This window comes from Muntiacus reevesi, chromosome 3, assembly GCF_963930625.1.
Source record: "Muntiacus reevesi chromosome 3, mMunRee1.1, whole genome shotgun sequence".
Taxonomy (NCBI): domain Eukaryota; kingdom Metazoa; phylum Chordata; class Mammalia; order Artiodactyla; family Cervidae; genus Muntiacus; species Muntiacus reevesi.
In genome coordinates, this window is record NC_089251.1 from 247,242,897 (window position 1) to 247,266,230 (window position 23,334).

Sequence of the window (23,334 nt, forward strand, 5' to 3'; positions counted from 1 at the left end):
TGTAGCAACTGCCAAGGATAAGATTGTGCCTCTCATGAATATATTAGTTGAATTTTGTGCAAATGAGCTCTAAGAAACAATATAGTTTCTTTCTTAAGAACTTCAATTTTAATTGCTCAGAATAAATTATTTTAAAATGAACTCACAGAAGTTCTAGAAAAATGAGTATTTTTAAAATCCTCAGTTTGAGGAAGACTTAACAGCATGATAACAATGCATCTCAAGTAAAAATTTTGTGCTTAAAAGAAGTTTGCAAACTGTAAGTGAGAATTCTCCTTACTTGTATAAACTGTATTAAACAATCACATTTTGCAAACCACTGAAAAAATTGAAAGGCAACGTAAAACTGGAAAAAAATATCTGCACATATGACACAGACATTAATAGATTCACAGAAGACAAAAATAATTTACAAAATTTTTAAATGGTAAAATAACAACAAAAAATGTTCAATCTCACAAAGTAACAAAAATATACTACTAAGTAAAACAATAGTGAGGCATTACTTTTCATCTCTCAGACTTTAAAGGTTTTAAAAAATGGTAAAATTCATTGTTGGCAAGGGAGTGGGCAAACACTCTCATACACCACGGATGGAATACAAATTGATGCAACTTTCTAGTAGACATTTCCCTTTGATCCAACAATTCCACCACTGCCAACTTATACTGATGAAATAATCAGACAAATGTGCAAAGACATATGTGTAAGAATTAATTGACAATAAACTCCCAAAAAGTTTCTAAATTCTTATACACCCATACACTAGAATACTACAGTCATAAAAAATTGATCGAAGCTTTTTGTAGATGTGAAGTATGATCACAAAAATTTTCAAAATAAGAAGAACAGACATGTAAAGCAGAGAAGGTGACTCTACTTTAAAATATATTTAAAGTCTGGAAAGATAAATACAAAAATGTTACAATAGTCATCCTGAAGTAGGGTAGAAATCTGGTATTATTTTAATATTCTTCTATAAATTTCTGAATTTTCTGAGCATGTTTTAGTTCAATAAATGTAAATTTGAAACCTTCAATTTAATGAAAAAAATAAGCAAAACAAAGGCAAAGTCATGACCCTCAGATTTGACTTTCATGAACAATTTATCTTGAAAGTTCTTCTAAAAATGAGATAAACTTCAGAAATGTTGTTGTCTAACCAAATTCCACACTAATTTACTTAAATTGGCCAAAACACTTCAAAGAACAAATAAAACAAGTGAATAATTACTATTAGTAAATACAAATGCCTAAGGATCAGATGCAGAAGCAAATTTACTCAGGAGAGTGGTTAAGATAGGTCCTAGCGTAAGAAACTGGGTCCAAATCCCAGTTGTACATGCTCTTAAAAGCTATTCATCCTCTCCATGCCTCACATATATAAGACTATCTAGAACACAGTAAGCTCTCAGTATTAACAATTAGTCATTATTATTAATGTGAATGGGCTGCCCAGTGTACAAATCAACTTTTCAAAGGCAGGTAGGCTCTATTAGATCAAGTTCATTAACTCTATTAGTAGATTCCACCCCACCCCACCCCTGGTCTATTTAAATAGCTCCTTTCTGAGAGAGGTATATTAAGATATTTCACTATGACTGGAGGATTTGGTTGGTATGTCTTTAGAGTGCTATCAGTCTTATCTCTATATACTTCAAAGTTATGGGGAAAAGGTACCATGGCTAGTAAATCTTATTGATGAAAACTTCATGTTATTAAGAAATATATCCCTATCTATCCATTTGATTAGATGAAAATATCAAATAGATATCAAATGATACCATGTCTGCTATGCATATTTCCTTTCTGTTAACATTTGCCTAATAAATCTCTTTCATTCCTTTATTTTCAATATTTCTGTGCCAATTTAAGACGTTCTTTATTATCAATATAAGGCTGGAGTTTAGTTTTTTAAGGATGATCAGAGACTCAATTTCTTAATTATTAAGCTTAATCCATCCACATTTAATGCAATTACTGATGTTTTGAGTTTGTCATTTTTTTCTTAATGTTTATTTTTAAGAACACTGAACAGAAATATTACAGTTTCACTTTTTCAAAAATTCCACCATTAACGCTTACTATTCATTTCTGTTGAAAATGGAAAATACACTTTATCACCAATTTCTAAGCTTATTTTTATGTAACAGTTAATCCAACTTTTTAATCAGTATTTAGGCAAATCTCATTGCTGGTTTGCAAATTATCTGATATGGGCCTGTTAAATGGCATCTTATTATACTTCTTTTTAAAGTAAACTAACTTTAGTTTTTTAAAAAAAAGGTATTCAGAACTAAACATGTGAATTCACATATTTTGTTCACTAACTTTTTCTGCCACACTCATACAGACAAACACACAAGATGATCATGTAGTGAATAATTTCCCTTAATTAGGTGACAGGGCATGCAGCATTTCAAAAATTAGGATGATGATATCAGCAGCCTAAAAAAAAAGTATGTTGCATGTATGCATACCTCCCACCACCTTCTTTACAGTTGGGACAGGTGCAAGCTACCCTTCGAAGTCTTTTTCCTTCTTGATGTTGTTGGTCCCCTTCTTCATCTACCACCTGTACTCTTAAGTGTGTTAGATCATTGGTATTCAATGTAGAATCACCACTGAGCTGCCACTCTTCAGGATCAGGTTCTTCCTCCTTGATCCTAATATCTAAAGAAAAAAACAAATACAGATGAGAAGCAGCCCACTGGCCCAAAAAGATAGCAAGAGATCTGAGCTTCTCTAAAATAAAATGAGTAAATACTATGTATACGTAAAAAAAATCATCTGTACTGGTGGAGCATAATCATTGCTCCCTGTTGTGGATTATTCTTTTAAAACAATTTGTTTTATTCTAAATATCAGAGATTAAGCCAAAAAGCATGAGAGCTTGTTTTTTAAAATTCAGTAAGAAAGTCAATTTTTTTTTTTTTTTGAGCAAGCTAAGTCATAGAACAACCTGAAACTTTATTATAACTGTTCAAATAGTCAATATATCTATCGGTCAACTCAGATTGGAACAAATTCTAATGCCTTAAACCTCTCTTGTACAGTATGTATCCATTATACCCATTTGTAGAAACTATGGGAATGGAAAATGTATTATGGGAATGCAATTATGCCTATCTGTACGTACTATGAAATTATTACTCATTAACCTAACCTTTAAAGTCAATCCTTGCTAAAATATCCATAATGGCCACAACCACAGTATCACTGTGGAAAGAGGTACCTATGTATGAGAGAGTTTTTATTTTCAAGGAATTTTATTATAAACCAGACTGAGAAACAAAATGAGCATGCAATGGTGAAGAAGAGTGGATATGGCAGGAAGCTACATCATTTTCTCAGCATAGCCAAACATCTTTGTTTATATCAATAATGATATGATATCATTTTCTAAGTGAGCTAAGAGATTTTTTCAATTCAGAAAAACAAATTCTTTTAAAAAACAATACATGATTTAGAATACTGAATAGAATCATCTTTGGTAAAACATAAATTTCTGCCCATTTTTATTTTGATTTATGTAAACTAAAAATCTTAATAGAAAATTATTTTAGATCTATATCATTAATAATTGGAGCCACAAGTAGCATGAAGAATAAAATATGCTTTACCTAATATCTCCTGAATTTATACTACTGAAAACTAGAATGTACAACCAAGAAGAATGCCTCAAATAGTTTAAATTTATCAGAATAACTACAACTAAAAACCAAGGAGGGAAATGGGAAGAGAGAGCACTCTGGCCTGGGCACCAGGCTATACTGTGGTGCTGCCCACTGCAACAGTAAACACTAGAAAAGGTTCAGGTGGGGGTAAAGAGGGACAGTTAATGAGTTCAGTGCTGCTTGTCATGGAGTCTGAACTGGTGTCAGACAACCAGTAGAAAAAAAAAGTTGGACCTGCACAGATGGAGTCCATCCAAAGAAGTAGGTTAGAAAATTCAAAGGCTATGAGTAGAATGAGAACAGAATTAGCCTGTGAAGAACGCAGGTATTTAAAGAACAGAGAAGAGGAGGAACCTGTGAAAGAAGGAAGTACCCAGGAAAATGTGCTATAACAAAAGAAAGGAAAGACACTAAGTGGTCAACATCAGATGCTGTAGAAAAATAAAGACATCAAGACAGAAACTAAGAACATGGGCAATAAGCAAAAGAGTGTTTAATAACAAGTATAGGTAAGTTTTTCAAAACATCTGGCTTGAGAGGAAGATAGAAGCATGACAGTACCGGCTGCAGGGGACCAAAGAAGAGTCTGGGGAGGGAGTGTTTTGTTCAGTTTGTGAAGACAGGAAAGACTTGAACATGTGTACATGTTTATGAGAACGATCCATTACAGAGGGAGAGACTGAAAACACAGCAATGAAGTCTCTACGAAGTCAGGAGGGGATGATGATCCATAGCACTTACAGGTTAACTGAGGGAGCACAGCCACCTCTTTTTCTATTACATGAGAGAAGAAAAGATATAAGCACATTCTTTCATTCATTCAATAAATAATCAGCTACTATGTGCCATGAACTGTGTTAGACCTCAGAGGCAGAGAGAATTTGATGGCTGGAAGTTAAGGGGAAACTGGTTTCTATTTCCCCAGTGAAAAGATGAAGAATTAGATATGTATAAAATTCACCCAAACACACAACATATATGAGTACTGATCACTCTATAATCAGGTGTCCACCTGCATCATTATGACAAACATTTAAATACCTGCACAAACACTTCAGAGTATTAGCTTTTTTTACAAGTTAATTAAAAGTCTCAGCATACAAATAGCATGTATCCCATGTTGGATAAATTTTAAGTCCATAAAATGAGGAATTTTTAATATTTTTAATTGGATTATAATTTCTGTAAATATTGTGTGGGTTTCTGCCATACATCACCATGAATCAGCTAAAGGTATACATATGTTCCCTCCATGCCACCCATATGGTAGTGTATATGTTTCCATGCTTCTCTCTCAATTTGTCCCACCCTCTCCTGCCCCCACTGTGTCCACAAGTCTCTTCCCTATGTCTGTGCCTCCACTGCTGCCCTGCAAACAGGTTGGTCAGTACCATCTTTCTAGATTTCATATATATGTGTTAATATATAGGATTTGCTTTTCTCTCTCAGATGGTTTTAAAGCTACTCATTTTACATTATTTGTGACAAGATAGCAAGGAAAAAGGAGGACAGAATGCTAAATATAGATAAAGGAGTCTAGAGAGACAGAAGAAAGATTTAAAGAAAACACACAGAACAAATAAAGCAACTGATGAGATCGGGCAAGAATGAAATACAACCTGACTGAGGGGATAACGATATTAAAAGGGCATTCCTACTCCAATTGCTAATTCTCTTAATGGAACCTATGAAATAATTTTAACATGACCGAGCAACTAACACTAACCTTTACTTATCCTTCAAGATTAGTTCAAATGCCACCTCCTTTATACATGCTATGTTAGAATTAATTCTATTTCACACATCCCTTTAGATAATGCTTCACTCAAAAGTGCTCAGAAAATACAATCTGACTAAATAAACAAAACCTTCCTTAAGGAGGATTTCCAGTATAGCTAATAATTTACCTGGAAAGATTGTCCCCCTGGCTTCACTATGCTCCTTCTATCTATAAATAACACATATAGATAAGATTTTAAAATTTTCATTTTATCCCAAATGGATACTTCATTTTCTAGCATCACTTAGTGAAACAAAGAAAAGTCAGTCCATATGAACAGGACCACTTAGTGCTCACTAAAGACAATAAATTAAACTGCCCAACAGGTGTTATATCCGATTTTTTCATTTTACTTGATCATACACACACTGGGATATTCTAGAATACTAATCATAAATTTTACCTAATTCTAAATAACCCCTTTGCCAACCTGCATTATCAATTTAAGACACACAAACCTTCAAACTATATCTTTAGTACCAGGCAGTCAAATTTGTATCTTCTTCAGTATCTTAGTATAGATAATAGAAAAATATTTTTTACCAAGCTGTTATTAGAGCCCCACATGGATCCAGTTACTCTTAGAAATCTGTTTATAAAGCTCAGGAGAAGGGTAAGTAATAACCATTAAAATGGGCCACAGAAGTATGGAAAGGTATTCAATATTATTAGACACCAGAAAAATTTAAATCACAGTGAAACACCCTACACATTCTAGATGGCTAAAACTTTTAAAAACAGACCAGGCCAACTGTTAGCAAAGTAGTACAGCAACTGAAACTCCCACACTGCAGGTGGGTATGTAAATCCATAAGACGACTTTGGAAATCTTTATCTCTTAAAGCTGAACCTACATATATCCTATAAACCCACGTAATTTCACTCCAACAGATATGCATATACACATGACATGTATATACACATGACACTAAAAGTACAGAAATTCACCCTAAACTGGAAGTAACTCATACATGTTAGTGTTGGAATAGGGGGGGAGAAAATCATGATATATTCATTCATACAGTGAATATGTTAACACAATGAAAATGAACTTACATGCAACAGGAACATCACCAACACCTAATTTTAAATAGAAGCAGACAAACACCAGACTCTCACATATAATGCCTATATCTATAGACAGATATGCCATTTAAATAAAGCTCACAAAGCTCAAAGCAACAGGAAATACGACTACACAGTGACAGCCTACCTTTACAATGAATAAGGACTGGGTACAGGAAGATTGCTGAAATGCTGGCAATATCTTATTTCTTGATCCAGGTGGTAATTTCTCCTATGTGTTCGTTTTATAAAAATTCATCAAGTTATACACATATGATTTGTACATTTTTCTAAATGTATACTATACCTTGAACGATTCTAAATACAAAAATTTAAAGTAACCTATAGGAGATTACTTAGGGAGTCTTAAAGACAGTCAATGTTTGTTGTGGTTTCATCTCTAGTTCCTATATAACCAATGACCCCCTTTCTCCCACCATTGGAATTTATAAACAAAAAAACCTTAAGATGACTGTGCTCCAAAAATTAAGTCCTTAATTTGAAGTTTATAATATAATGTTATTCACTCTACAAATATGTGAGTGATTACAATATGCCAGTCACTGTTCTAGGTTTCAAGGATAAAAGTTAACAGGAGTTAAGCTCATACCTCTATCAAGTTTACCTTTTAGGGACGGACAACAGGACAAATAAACAAGTTAATATGGCTGACTCTTGAACAATGCAGAGGTGTAACTTACAGTCCCTCTATAAACATCTGAGGGTTCAATGAACTGCAGATCGTGCAGTACTGTTGTATTTAGTACTGAAAAAAACTGGGTGTTAATGGATTTGAGCAGTTCAAACCCAGGTTCAAGGATCAAATATAGTTTTGTTGATTGGGTTAAAAAGTACTTGGTTGATGCGTCTGTGGCTCGTGGGTTGTACTTTTTTATTATTACACTTTGTGTGGTGGTGAATTGTTATGGTAAAAAAGTAGAGCAGGGACAGACCAAAAGTAAAAGGAGTGAAGTACTTGTTTTAAATAGAGTGGCCAGAAAAGGTTTTGCTAATACAATAACATCTGACCCTGAAGGAGGACAAAGAGCAAGAAGGTGGGGGAAAGTATTCCATGTAAAAGGAAGAGCAAGGTGGATGTATGCTTGTTGTGTTCAGAGAAATACAAGGAGGCCTATGTGGCTAGAATGAAATGAATATGAAGAAGAGTAGTAAATGATAAGACACCTGAGATAAATGTGGGATATGATATATATGATGTTATACATTGTGTATTACCTCGTAGGTCACTAAAAGCTTACATATTATTCAGTGAGTAAAGCCACCGAGAGTAGAGGGTGATACAGTGGCCTAAAACTAGTTAATGAGGAACTAGTAAGGAATGGTCAGTCAGGAAATAGATTGTAGGGAGAGTCAAAGGTATTTGAGAACAGATTTGATAATTTTATGTGAGGTGTGAGAACAAGGAGTTAAATACAACTCCAAGGTTTTAGCCCTGTGCGACTAGAAAGATGGAGCTGCCATTAGCAGAAATAGAACAGAGCAAAGGTGGAAAAAGGGCTTCCCAGGTAGCAACCAGTGGTAAAGAACCTGCCTGCCAATGCAGGAGACATACAAGATGCGGGCTCAATCCCCGGGCTGGGGAGATCCCCCGGAGGAGGGCATGGAAACCCACTCACGCCAGTATTCTTGTCTAAAGAATCCCCATGAACAGAGCAGTCTGGCGGGCTACAGTCCATAGGGTCCCAGAGAGTCAGACATGACTGAAAAAACTAAACGGCAGCAGCGGAGGTAGAAAACCATGGGAAAGAGGGACCACTCAGGAGCCCATTTTTGGACATCAAAGTTTTGAGGTGCCTATAGAATATTCAAATGATCATGTTGATTAGGCAGCTAACAGATCTGGAGTTCAAACAGAACTATGGTCCACATATAAAAATTTGGGCATCATCAACATAAACAGCTGGTTACTTAGAGGCACCTGGAATGGAGTATATACAGGTAAGAAGCCCTGGGGCACTAAGTGAACAGAGGAGATTAAAAAAAGAACAGTGAGACAGGAGGAAACTGCAGGAGGAAACTGGTGCCCAAAAGCCATGAGAAGAAATCTTGTCAAGAACAACGTAATCCTAAGTTCTCAAGAACATTTGTGTATACATTTAAGAACTTTATTAACTTAACAGCATTGGTTTTTTTATCATGCCTATTAATATTTTCTGCCTCAAAATGCTTAAATTTCCTCTTCATCTGGCCTGATATATGACAGACTACTGTCAGTTTATAGTTTCAACTATAGCTCTGTTCCATAGATATAGATGTTTTCAAAGTCTACCCAAGTAAAACAAGTTTGTACAAGAAATATATAAATGGAAAAAAAAAATTTTCCAGGGTGTCCCCAGTGGTCCAGTGGTTAAGAATCCATCTTGCAATGCAAGGGACACTGATTCGATCTCTATAGTCTGGGAAGATCCCACACAAGGGACAAGTAACCCCATGTGCCACCAGCTACTGAGCCTGCACTCTGGAGCCCACAAGCCGCAACTGCTGAAGCCCATACACTCTAGGGCCCACGCTCTGCAAGAAAAGCTACTGGGAAGAACAACACTGAAAACAGAGTAGCCCCCACTCTCTACATAGAACTAGAGAAAGCCCACAAGCAGCAATGAAGACCAACTGCCGCCAGAAATTAAAAAAACATTGAAAAAAAATTTTTTTTTTCCAATTTCCTGCACACCTCAGTAAAAGCTGAAGGAAAAGAAAAAGAAACAGGGACATCAAATCATGAAAAACATGTATGTATACACACACACACAGAGTATGGTTACAAAGATAGGACCAATTTTCTTGTATAGTAAATGGACAAACACAAAATTATAGAAAGATATATTTTAACATGTCATTAGTATACTTTTAAATAAAGAAAAAATAGAGGCTGTATAATCAATATTAGTTAAGCATTAATAACTCAGGGAATGTCTAGATTTCTATTAAAAATATTACCAGAAGAAATACTAACCGCTTCTTCTGAAGACTATTTGCTAATTATTTGTCAATAGAGCTAACAGAATATTTATGATAAGTTCTTTGCTGGTTTATTAAGCCTGAAACATGCATATTTAGTTTAAATAACTAACACTAGATAAATATGAATTACAGTACTGTTGATAAAATGAGACATTCTCCTTTATCAATAGGATATCATTAGGACTTTGTTGTTCTTATCAAAGGCTTTCATGTTCTCTGCCTTCAATTTTTAAAGTACTGATGAAATTACTTCATTTGATTCTAAAAATTTATGTTTTCTCTTTAATCAGTTTCACCTGCTATAAAAATCACCTAAACAGAATTACAGGATAATCCTATAAGATCTCATATATTATTTAATTAAACTTTCACATTCATAATTATTTAAATTCCTATGAACATTTCAGGGCTACCATGTCTTCTTCTAGTTTTTCTTTCAAGGGGATAGTTCTAAACTATAGACAAGGATTCCTGAAAATATAACTTCTCTAATCTGATCAAAAGAATTAACACTTTAGTGGAACGTTTTAAAGCCAAATTTTATTTCTTTACCAAATATAAACTATATATATATATGAAATCTCTACTTTAACATGAAGCAATCTCTTTCCCATAAACCCTATATTCTTGGCTTTGCATCATTACTCTTCTATGACTGCTCCCTTGCCCTCAAATTTAATCTTTAATTCATCTCTATTTATCTTTTTCAAATCCAACCCTCTTCTATTTTTTATAGTCTTTTCCCAAATTATTTTCAAAGCTTTTCTACCCAACTAAAGATTATACATTAATAAAATTATTCTTCTTTGTAAATCTAAACAAAAGCTTTTATAAGATACACACACATAGATGTAACTGGAAATGACTGATTTTCTAATATGCCTTATAGAAGACTTCATGTTATAGACATACCACAAATATATGAAAAGAAAAAGTATGACCTGCAATTAATACACTGTAAACAGTGAAATATTTACTTTATTTAATCTGCAGTACTAAATATATGTTACTGTTAAAGAAACAGTGTTCTACTCTACCAGATGATAAAATGTAAGGTTTATTGTTTGTTGAACACTATTACAAGTACTTAATATACATTAATTTACTTCATACTCCCAACTACCCTAAGGTTTTAGCAGTACTTTTTCCGTCCTATCTATGAGAAAACAAAGAGGTTAACTAGTTTGCCTTAAGTCACACAGCTGAAAATTGGTGAAGCAGGGACAAAAGACAAAGAATTATGCAAAACCACATTGCAGGGACTTCCCTAGTGGTCGTGTTTAAGAATCCACCTGCCAATGCAGGGGACACGAGTTCAATCCCTGGTCCAGTAAGATTCCACTCATGGAGGGGCAACTAAACTCTTGCACAACTACTGAAGCTGGTGATCTACAAGAAAAGCCACTGCAGTGAAAAGGCTGTACAACACTAGAGGAGACTCCACTCGCCGCAACTAGAGAAAACCTGCACACAGCAATGAAGACGCAGCACAGCCAAAAATAAATTTAAGAAAAACATACTGCAAGTATTGCTAAAAATCAGTTCCCTCCCAGGGCTAATGTCCAGGAATACAGTCTAGCTTTTTTACATATGAATATGTAGTTTTAATTTAGCTTGTTCAAATTAAATTAGTGACTTAAAAAAATCTATTGATAAAGAAAATGTTATATATATACATACAATGAAATATTGTGCAGCCTTAAAAAAGGAAATCTTGTCAGGTGCTACAACATGGATGAATCTTGATAACATTATACCAAGTCAAACAGGCCAGACACCAAAGGATTAAATGTTGCATGAGTCTACTAATATGAAGTATTAGAAGTACACAAAACCTCAGAAACAGAATACAGACGGTGGTTGCCAACGGCTAGGATTACAGTCCATGGCAGGTTACAGTCCATGAGGTCACAAAAGTCAAGATAGGACTGAGCGACTGAACATCAAAGGCTGGAGAAAGATGGAGAATGGGTACTGTTTCAGTTTCACAAGGTGAAAAGTTCTACAGCCTGTTGTACACTAGTGTGAATATACTGAACACTACTGAACTATACACTTAAAACAGTGAAAATAATAAATTTAATGTTATGTGGTTTTTACTAACAATTTTTAAAATCTGGGGAAATTTCCCTTGTTGCTTCCCACTCCCACAGATGACCTATTTTAGGAATCTTACTGATAAAATCTTCAATATCACAGATAAAAAGTTCAAATTAACTATGAAGGATACACATCAATGAGCCTTTGCTAAGGTTCATCCCTTCCTCCATTAAGCTGAAGAGATTCATTTTCCTCTCTAATTTCAGATTGAAAAAGACTACTTTAAAGCTTTCCAAAGTTTCTTAAAAAAGAAAAAGATGTTTTCCTCTACCACTCCCCTAGGTTAAAATAATACCCAAAAGAGAGTTCCCAATAAGTCCTGATGGCCGTCTAAGAAACAACTAGTAATTTGTTACAAGAGGTCTCACAACGGTCACTATTCAAATCCTAATAGTACCCACACATTCATCCTAAAAGGAGATTCAATTTTTAGAGACAAGATGATGATCAGAAGTCACATGTTATGAGTAATATTAGTACTTAAACCGTAAGATATAATTTTTGTTCTTCATTCAAAACAAACCATGATCATAATATAAACTGGATCCCTACAGTAGTTTACCTCCCAAGCACCTAACAGTCATTGGAATAAGCAAAATACCTTCTTGGTCTAAGCAATTCAGGACTAAATACACTGTTTTGTTTTGTTTTTTTAAGTCTTCTTTAGTAAGACTAAGAAGGGAAATATACAAAAACAGCAGTAAGTTACATATGATTTTTTGTATACTCACCTCTCACAATCTTAACTCTTCAGTTTTCATATCATCCTTCTAGTAGATATTAAATGTATCTTCTCCCATGATCACATATATATATTTTATGTTACTCACCAAGGGTATAAAAGATAGCACTACATTAATTCTACCACTAATCCATTCTAATTTCACACAGCAAGTAAATTCTCTTCCAAATTGGTTTGCACTCAGGAATTCCCTGGTGGTCCAGTGGTTAAGACTTGGCCCTTTCACTGTCGGAGTGGGATTGGGGCTGGGTTCACTCCCTGACTAGGGAACTAAGATCCTGCAACCCATGCAACATGGCCACCCCACCAAAAAAAAAAAATTTGGTTTGCAGTCATCTCTTAAAATATTCCTTTAAAAAATAATTGATAAGATAGATACTATATATTTGTATCATAATTTGTTGAAATAGCAAAGGCAATGGCATATAGCACATTACTATATGCTCATTTTTTAAAATTTAAACAACCGGGGCGGCGGGGGCGGGGTTCCTCTTTTAAGTTTTAATAATCAAAAAGTCCTTTAAAAAAGTAAACATTAGAAGAGTGTGATCTACTTCAATGTTTTAATTATTTATCACTAAAAAACCAGAAAACTTCTAAAATTCAAAATCTGCAGGGCATGAGTTGTTTAGGATGGTAATTTACCAGATAAACTACAGGTTACCATATTTTGAATGGAAATCTCTCCAGACTTAATCATACATTTACCTACTTTCTTTAGCAGGAAGTTAATGACTCAAATTCATTATTAAAAATAATTTATGGTATTAACATTGTATTAAAGACATACAGAATTGTTTTAACTATTATTATTTCTTCTATATACTTGTGGGGTTTGTTTTGGATTGGTTTTTTGCCTTCTTCCCAACATTCACCATTCATTGCCCATTCTAAGGTGTTTCTTCCAAGCCAGTTTTAAACTGGGAAATTTGTCAGAATTGTTCAAACTGTATATAAAATATATTATGCCTAAAGAAAGAACTTGAGGCTTTTCCTAAGAAGCCCAAACCCCCCAAAATGAAGATGGCCACAGCAGCAATACACACTCCAGAATAGGGATTTTCTAATTATAGTTCCTTAAAGGATACTGTAAATGTCAGCAGAAAGATGACTATGTATAAGCCTCAGGCCCTTATATAAATCAGAGCAACCCCATAAGGTCAGTTTTATACATTGGAGTTCTACCTAAGGCTTCATGAGCAAAGGTTCTACTTTAGCACTGAACTAAAACTGATGTTGCTGCCACTGACATTAGCATTAGAAAAAACAGTGGTTTGGGGTTTTTTCCCTACCACTTCATTTTAAAAAAATATTGCCTTTAAACAAAAGATTCCCTCAATCCTGTGTTTAAAGTGCATATTACTTTCTTCCTAAGGTTTATTCACTCCACTTTCTACAGATTCAACAATCTTAATTTTAGCTGCTACCAGCAGAAACAGGAAATAGTGCTTTAAAACGGGGGTCCCCAGCCCCTGAGTCATGGACCAGCAACTGGTCTGTGGCCTGTGAGCAACTGGGCCGCACGGCAGGAGCAGAGGTTCCTTTGCATTTACAGCCACTCCCTACTGCGAGCATTACCAACTTATCACAATGCAATAATAATAGTATTAAGTGCACAATAACTGTAATGCGTTTGAATAATCTTGAAAACATCACCTCACTCCAAGTCCATGGAAAAAACTGTCTTGCATGAAACTGGTCCCTGGTGCCAAAAAGGTGGGGACTGTAGACTCAGTAAACCATATACAGTTTAACCATTATTTCTAGTTTTAACAATTATTTAACAATTATTTCTAGTTAAAATGTTACAAGTTTCACTGTTCTCTTATTTTTTCCAGTGTCTTCTACAATATATAATCTCTTTGCCATGTTACACATAAGAGTGCGTGGGTGGGCTTGGTTTTATAAAGAAATACAAGCCAAAAAGCTGTATCTTGACAGTTTTAGAATTTGGACATTTTCTTATGCCCTCAAAGCTTAGTGTAATCACCATTTACTGAGCACCTACTATGACTAAAATGATAACATAATACATCAATAAGAATTAGTGAGGTGGTGCTATAGTTAACAAACAATCCAAAAATCTCAGTGGCTTGACACAACAACAGTTTGTTTCCCATTAATTTTACATGTCCAGCTCCGGCTGGCAGGGGAAAAAATCTGCTTATCACAGTCTCTCAGGATTCTACTTGACACATACTTACAAAACTGTCTTGCCAGTAAGGCAATGTGGTAAATCATCCCACTCTTAAAACTTCCATTCACATTTTATAGCTACAGTAAGTCAGATGTCCATGCTGATTTTAAAACTGACAAGAAGCAGCAATCCTATCATGTGCTTAGAAAGAAGTGATATATTTACTGAGGAATCATGACTCCCAAGTCCCCATGCTGGTCAAATATTCAATTTACTTTTCCTCCCACATTTGGATACATTCGTCCCTTTAGTTAAACCCCATGTAGTTAACAGTATCAAACTCAAAGCTCCCGGGTCCAGGTATGGCCCTTCTTTACAGAGACCTATTTTCTAAAACAAGTTATCTATTTGCTTTCACAGACACACTACACAATGACAGAGAAAGGCAAGCATAACCATAATATATATATGAATATATATTCTTGTCCAAAAGAGGAGGAAGAGGAGATAAAATAGTCATAGTTAGGAGCAATTCATAAACCCTGCTGAACAGGTAGGGTAAGTGTTCTCTGCTCTGGGGCAGAGGATTCTCTGATCACTGGGAGGAGTTTCTCTGTCCAGTGTTCTGTAAGTCTTTCAGCTCTACCTTTCAGGAGATGTATTTCCTTGCCCGCTATCCTCCTCCACAGGTGAAGTGGACACAGGGAGTGTGCCTCTTTAGCTAAGCATCTTTAGCTAACTCTCAGCCTGCTGGCAGAAGATCAGTGGATGGCAATCACATTGTGCAATTACACTTTCTTTCATACTTTCCACTCTTGTTTCTAGGGCTCTACAACTCTCCAAAAAACTTAGAGGCTTCCTTACCTGTTTGATTCTAGCCATTTTCAAGTGCTGATGTCTAAAACCACAACTTTTTGTCTAGACATGTCTTTTAGGCATTCTACATTTCTTTGCTTTCGTGTCCCCTAAGACTGTATGGGGTCTATTCCTCTCTACTTAATTGTGGGTGCCTTGGAACTACTTGGCTTTAATAGGGAAAAGACATACTTTTTAAAAAAGTCTCTTCTCTAACCCAACTGAAAGGCACCAGTCCCTTAAGCAGAGACCTCTACTCTGAAACACCCTAATCCACTCAGACTTTTTAACAGTCTTTTTTAACAGTCATAAAAATAAAAATTTTTATTTTTTATTTATTTTTTGTTTTTTTTTCATTTATTTTTATTAGTTGCCATAAAAGTTTTAATTATCTGCTCAAAATATGTCTCAGTTTCATCTCTTACTGACAGTGAGAAACAATTGCTTTTTCCAATCCTACAATTCCCCAAATTTCTGAAGTCTCTCTACTATTCTTCCTTCCTACTTACACAAAGTAGCTAATAGTATGTTACAGCTCATTTCTTTCTTATATCTTTTCAGATGGAGCTAACAGCAGCAAGAATAGTTTGTTTTCCAACCTCATCTCCTAAAGCTATAAATGCATTAGGTACATTACTAGCCTTCCAAGTTATTGCAGGCAAGTTTTACCAAATGCTTCCCTAAGCTGCATCTTCCAGTCTCTAGTATCAGTTTCCTTGCTGCCCTGATCCTTGACCAATGCCACATTTGAGGGGCTTTGTTAGAGCACCCTACTGCTTATATCAACTTTGTTTTTAAGTCAAGACAGGTTACATGAATTTTGTTCAATAGAAATAGCTTTCAAGTCACATATACAATTTTAAAGTTTTCAGTAGCCACATTTAAAAGGCAAAATGAAACAGCAAAATTATTTTTTATGTATTTCATTTAACACAATATATACAAAATTATTTACATTTTAACCTGCACACAATATAGAAATTGTTGAGATATTTTACATCCTTTTCACACCAAATCTTTAAAATCCAATTGTATTTTTACATTTAATCACATCTTAAACCAGTCTAGCCACATTTCAAGTGCTTAACAGTATCATGGAGCCCAGTGGCTACCATATTAGACCATGCAGGGCAAAATAAAACTGCAGTAGCAAGCAGCCCCTGAAATCTCAGTGGCTTAAAACAAAGGCTTATTTTTTATTCATGTCCACCATAATTCAGCCAAGAGTGTACTACATGCTTTCCTCACTTACGGATCAAGACCGGTAGAACAGTCAGTATGGCATATATCATTGACGAAAGCAAACTACATAACTGCACCCAACTTGGTCGTGCCCAGAAAGAAAACCAGAAATATTAGGTAGATATAGCTTTAATGACTATCATAACCAATTTTTAAATCACAATTTAAAACTTTCAAATTATATCATCAAGGAATTATACTTTTAAATTTTCCTTTTTTCCCAATAGATACCTACTTCAAAAAGCAAATAAAGTAGTAAACTACTACTACTAGTTAGCTAGTTAAAATAGAACTCTAGGACAAATGCAGTTTCTCTGCCATTAAACATAACTTTCTCAATAAAGTTTCTGGAGATTCGGCTAAAGCAATCAAAAAGATATGACTAGAGCTCAAATACTATTTCTTTTACTTCATTTTGGTAAACAAGTACTTCAAATCTTCTTTAACTTCTCTTATCAATTATTTTCAAGTGACTACTGCCACTGAAACAAGGTTGAAGAAAAATTAAATGGAAGAGAAAATGCCACATTTATTCTGCTACAGTGGATAAAAGAGAGGAATATAATGTTAATCCAGACTAAAGATAATTTTAGTACTTTTTTCAAAAAGATTTCCTTATCACCTTTAGAAGTTAACCTTCTGTCATTTAACACTATAACAAAACAATCAATTGCCTATTTATTCATCCAAAACAAAGGTATTATTTCAAAGCTTAAAGCTTTATTTTCACAGGTCTAAGGCTAAAACTCCCTTCTTCTAAAAATAAATGCTTACACTCTATTTTATCTTCACTTAAGCATCCAAAGAAAGAATTTTAGCCTATTAGAGGGCCCAGTACACTGGCTGGATTACATGAAGTTTTAGGAATTAAAGGGTATCCCAATGAGATAAAAAAATGGTAAGCAATAGATCACAAGGAAGGACTATTGTAAATAACACAGGAAATTTTGGTTAGGGAATAAATGTGCGCTGGTATATAGGTGGATTGGTTTCATATAACTATTAATAGCTCCCTACAAATTCTTTGAAGTTGGGTGTTCTTATTAATTGTGATTCAGGATAAAATAAGCATTTAAATAAAGCACAAATAATAATATCTCAAACCAATAATCAATGTAGATGATTTTCTAAAAGAAAATAGTAAGACAAAGCCAAGTCGCAACCAACCAAACCAACCCAAAACTACACTAATTCCAAATTAAACTTTATGATGATAGCCATCAGAAGATAGAAATATCTGTTTTCACGCTACTCAAAGAACTCTATTTCTGCACTAAAACTATTATCATAAAAGAGTATCTTAGAATGGTACAAATTATACACATTCTTCTGCATTTTTTATTGATGCTAACAGAGCACTTTATTAACTTGTACTCCCATCCCCAAGTCTCCCATAGATCTTCTTTTGTAACTTTCTCATTCGTTTATCCACTCATGACTTCACGTCTTCACCTCTGATCTACAGAACTCCAGTCCTGTCCTGAGCTCAGTCCTCTCTCTCTACCACCAAGAGTCTTTCCAACCTAGCACCACAAATTCAATCCACTAAAACCGGTATCCTTTTCTTCCCCCAGATCAGTTTCCCTTCCTAACTCTGCCAATGACATGATATTTTTAAAATTAAGGACTCATCTTTTATTCCCACTAGCTTATCACTAAATCCTGTAGATTCGTCTTCTGAAATGTCTAGCATTTTTTACCTCATTACTTTATTCTCATGTGTAACCGAAATAGCTTCCTACTATTCCTATCATCTTCAGTGCCAGTTTCTTCCCATTCCAATCTATTCCTGCAGTATATTTTCCAAGGGCTGCATTTATTCATGTTATTTGTTTAAAAACCTTCAAGGGCTTAAGTTGAAAATATTAAAATCCTCACCAACAGTACTCAGAGCTTATACTCTTACCCAAATGAGCCCTATCAGTTTCCAGTCCCCAACACCATCGAAGCCTTCTATCTACGCTGTTACAGCGTTTCCCAAAGTGTTTCTCACAATCCACCTAATGAAACACTCAACTCCAGATATGTATAATCGAAAAAAGATGCTGCTTGCTTCCCTTCCTTAGACAGGTTTATTTTCCACTATGCTAATGAGGATTCTCATAATCTATTTAATAATACCCATTTAGTATCTTTTGTTTAGTCACTAAGTTCATGTCTCTTTTGTGACCCTGTGGACTGAAGCTCTGCCAGGCTACTCTGTCTGCGGGATTTTCCAGGCAAAAATACAGGAGGGGGTTGCCATCTTCTTCTCCAGGGTATCTTTCCCACCCAGGGACTGAACCCACATCTCCTGCACTGGCAGGCAGATTCTTTACCGTTCAGCCACCAGGGAAGTCACCATTAGTATCTTTACAAGTCATTTTTCTGGGGGAAATGCTGGGTTATTAAATTGTCTTCTGGATAAGCTGAACTTGTATGACTTTTTGACATATTCTCACTTATACGACTTTTTGCCTTGTAGAACACATCTTCCCCTCATTTTTCTACCTATACAAATCTATATTCATCTACTGAAGTTCTCCCTTTCCCATAAAATCTGCCCTGTCAAAACCCTCTTTGATATTAGACTCCTCTGAACTTTAATTCTTCTAAATTTCCTCATATGCAGACAGGACTAAATAAAAATTCCTTTTGCTTCTTTTCCCCCCCCCAGTTTTATAGATTCATTTCTGAAACATAATTCTCAATGTCACAAGTCTTTAAAAAGCTACACATTTAACACAATTACACAGCTGGAAGTAGTATACAATAAACAAGTACCAGATATTTCACACAACTGAACAAAGTTAATTATTTCAGAAGCAAACGGGTAAAATTCACATCATGTTACCACACAAACCTATGTTTATTCTGTACCTATTATTCATATTTCATTTATTTTCCAAAAAAAAGCACAGAGATTGAAAGATGAATAAGAAATAACTGCTGAAGTCCAAAAGAAGACAAACGTTAACTACGAAACACAACAAAAAAAAACACATGCTATTAACAAAGTAGTAACTTAAAGGAGTCAGGAAAGGCTATGGGATGAGGTAGTATCTGAGCTGAGCATCAGAAGATGTCAACTCAAAGGTTACTCTATGTTCCTAAATGTGGTTCAACATTAGTATACGATTTACCACATTACATTAGAATCTTCTACCTGACTGCTTAACCCAATGGTTCTCAAAGAAAGGAGAGTAAATTTTGTCCTGTGGAAGACATCTGGCAATGTCTGAAGCCATTTTTATTGTCACAAATGAAGGGTTAGGAGTGCAACTGGCATCAAGTGAAAGATACTGTCAAACAGTCTACAATGGAGAGGACAACCCCCACAACAAAGAATTATTAGGTCTAAAATATCAATAATGTGAAGTTTTGAGAATACCCAGGCTAATCTTTAGAGTATGAACAATTTTGGTGTAAGAAGTATCTTATTCATCCTCGTATGCCCACCACTGGACAGAGCAAGAAGTCTATACACGGTGACAGACGCAATAAGGGCTTTCCCTGACAGCTCAGCTGGTCAAGAATCCACCTGCAATGCAGGGGACCCTGGTTCGATTCCTGGGTCAGAAAGATCCACTGGAGAAGGGACAGGCTACCCATTCCAGTATTCTTGGGCTTCCCTGGTGGCTCAGTTGGTAAAGAATCCACCTGCAATGTGGGAGACCTGGGTTCAACCTGGGTTTGACCCCTGGAGAAGGGAAAGGCTACCCACTCCAGTATTTCTGGCCTCGAGAATTCCATAGACTATATATAGTCCATGGTATTGCAGAGTCGGACACAACTGAGCAACTTTCACTCACTCACAGGCTCAATAAGCCTCATTTTAAAGGCAATGGAATACAATTTACATGTCAATTATACCTAAATATAGATGAAATAAAAAATAAACAAAGGCAATGGAAGAGTCAGTGAAGATTTTAGAGAAGGCAACAACATGACCTATGTTTAGGGAAGATAACTGATGTAAAGGATATGCTGAAATGATTTCCAGTATCTTCCAAAATTAAAAATGCACATAATCACCAAGTATGTATCTATTCTGCAGATACACATGCTTTCCCTAATGGGGAAAAATATGTGTATAAGGATAATCACTGCAGTATAATTTGAAGTAAGATAGAAAATGAATACACATCAGTAAGGATATTATTAAATGACAAGATACCTGTTCAACAGAATAGTGTTATTGCAATTGCCAAGAATGAGATAGCTCTGTTCTTGTATAATTAATAGAGGCAACATAAAAATTTTTAATGCAGAAAAATGAGTACAACTTTAAGGAATGGCAGAGAATATATAGGTATGGTAGTGTTTGCAAATGTATCCTTCCACCAGAGATATTCCATACAGTTAAACAAACAAACCTGGTAACAATGGCTATCTTTAGGGAGAAGAACAGGAGGATTAAGATAAGGAGGGAAAGATCTTTAAATCACCTTTTAATATATTTTCTGAATGTATGTCTTGTGCAGGTATTATTTATTATCCAAGAAATAAATTTTCCAAAAAGAATTTTGAATGTACTAGAGAGGAAAGATTAGAGGAATGAAAAACAAATTAACTATTTTAACAGCCCAGGAGAACAGTAAAAGTCAGACTAGTAAAATGAAAATGGACAGGAAGGAAAATCACAAAAACATAGCAGAGAAAACCAAAAGGACTTGGAACTTTCTACCAGGAAACAGATAAGAGTTAACCCTGCACCTGCATGCAAGCAGTTAAAGGTAACAGGAGGAAGAAAACAATGGTACCAATTACTCAAGAGAGCACCCAGGAGCCCCTCGCTTCCCAATTCTCTCAGATGACCATTTCATGCCTTTCTCCTTCTTAAATTTCTAACACCTGTCCTCATCCATCTCATCTTACTACAGAAGGAAATTAGAAGCAATCCAACAAGAATTATCTTATCTTTCAAACAACTGTCCCATATGATTATTCCCAATCTTACATGTGGCCAATTTCTATACCTGTGTCCTGTATTTCATGTTGCTTGCATTCTTAAATAACTTTTCTCTATTATACCTTCTTCCTACATCATCAATTTCTTACTCTTTACTAAGACATTCCCAAAAATCCCACCCTGACCTCAAGCCTACCTCCAACTACTGTGTCCTATTTCAACATTTATCGTAGCAGGAAAAAAACCTTTAAAATATTTGTTTGTAATTACTGTTGCTACTCCCTCTTCCCTTCACTTCCTTTTAACTAATCACTCTATCCAGGCCTTTCTTCCTAACACTCCACTGAAACCACCTGTTACCAACAACTAGACTCCAATTCTTCCATCTTACCTCCACACTGTCTGAAGTCCAGAACTGCCCTTTGAGCGGCCGCTCGCCTGGCATCCAGGGCCCTCCCCTGCTCCAGTGCCTCCTGCCTGCCTGGCTGGTTCCTCCTCCACTTCCAATCCCCTCAATGTTGAGAACGTCCTCAGATTCAGCCAGATTTCCCTTATTTCGGTCATTTCAAGTTTCAGTTCCTAAATTTATGTTTGGTTCTTTTACAAATCTGCCATGTCATTTTTATTATAATCTCCAGCTCTGTGCTAAAACTTTTTAAGCTTGGCTTTTACCTTCTAGACCATAGTAAAAACAACTGTTTTAGTCTATGTTGGTTATCTGAAGGTCCAGGAAGTCTCATTTCTGTTATGTGATGTTTCTGCTGATTTTCATTCCTGGCATGTCATCTCATATGCCTGATTACCTATGATTCTGTGCTAGACACTGCATTTAAAAATCAAGAAAATAATCTGAGGCTCAAAATGACACCATTTTCCAATCTCTTCTTTGCCTGTATTCTTTCCCTAGTACCACTTCAAAATCTCTTGGGGGCTTTTAATACATCTTTCCTAAGCCTAACACAGAGTAATTAAATTAGAATTGGGAGGAGGGTGAACACAAGTTGATTGCCTTTTGAATTCCCTGTGAAGCTCTACTATGCAGCCAAATGTTAAAAATCTATGATCCCAATTTTTTCATCCAGTCACTTCTATCTACATTAATGGCTCCCAAACTTATCTCCAGCCCAATCTGAGCTCCAGATTCTGATAAACAACTGCTTACTTGAACCAATCACTTGGAAATCTAACAGGTATTTCAAATTTAACAAAGTCACAACAGAACTCTTAATTCTCCCTTCACCCTACCCTGCTCCAGACTTTTCTTATTACTAGCCTAGACAAATTAATTATCTCCTTTTGCCTATATTACTGCACTAGCCTTGTCCTTACTGTAGCCATTCCAACCTCAAACTACCATCCCCATTGGCCACAGGATCTGCCAGTGATCGTTTTAAAACATAAAACCATCCAATGTTTTCATATTAAAAAAGAAGAATCTAAGTTCCTTACCATAGTCTTTATTATCTTACCCCTGCCTACTTCCAATCTCATCTTCTGACTCCTCTCATTCACTAAACTCCAGTATATTTACTCATTGCTTTTCTTCCAGATATCATTAAGACAGGTTTTTCAACGTTCAAACCTTAACTTCTATTAAAAAAAAAAAAAAAAAAAACCTGAACTTCTATTTCGCCTATACATAGGGAGATATTTCCTAATCATCCTAGCTAAAATAACAACAATTCTCCATGGTTTTTCCATATTCCCTACTATTCTATAACCCTACCTATATTTTCTTCAAACATTAATTATGTAAAATTACTGTGCACTTATTTGTCTTTTTCCACTGAAACACAAAATTTATGAAAGTAGGGACTTTGTCTCTTATACTGTTGCAAAGTATTGACTTCTCAAGTTGCTGGCA

General features: G+C 35.3%; 1 protein-coding gene across 1 annotated transcript in view; it reads right to left on the reverse strand.

Annotated features, from left to right (window-relative positions):
- Positions 1–23,334, reverse strand: part of SP3 (Sp3 transcription factor) — a 55,539-nt gene that overhangs the window by 7,063 nt on the left and 25,142 nt on the right. Inside the window, exon 5 of the mRNA XM_065931778.1 lies at positions 2,480–2,672. Coding sequence (XP_065787850.1) covers positions 2,480–2,672 — 193 coding nt within the window. The remainder of the gene's footprint in view (positions 1–2,479; positions 2,673–23,334) is intronic.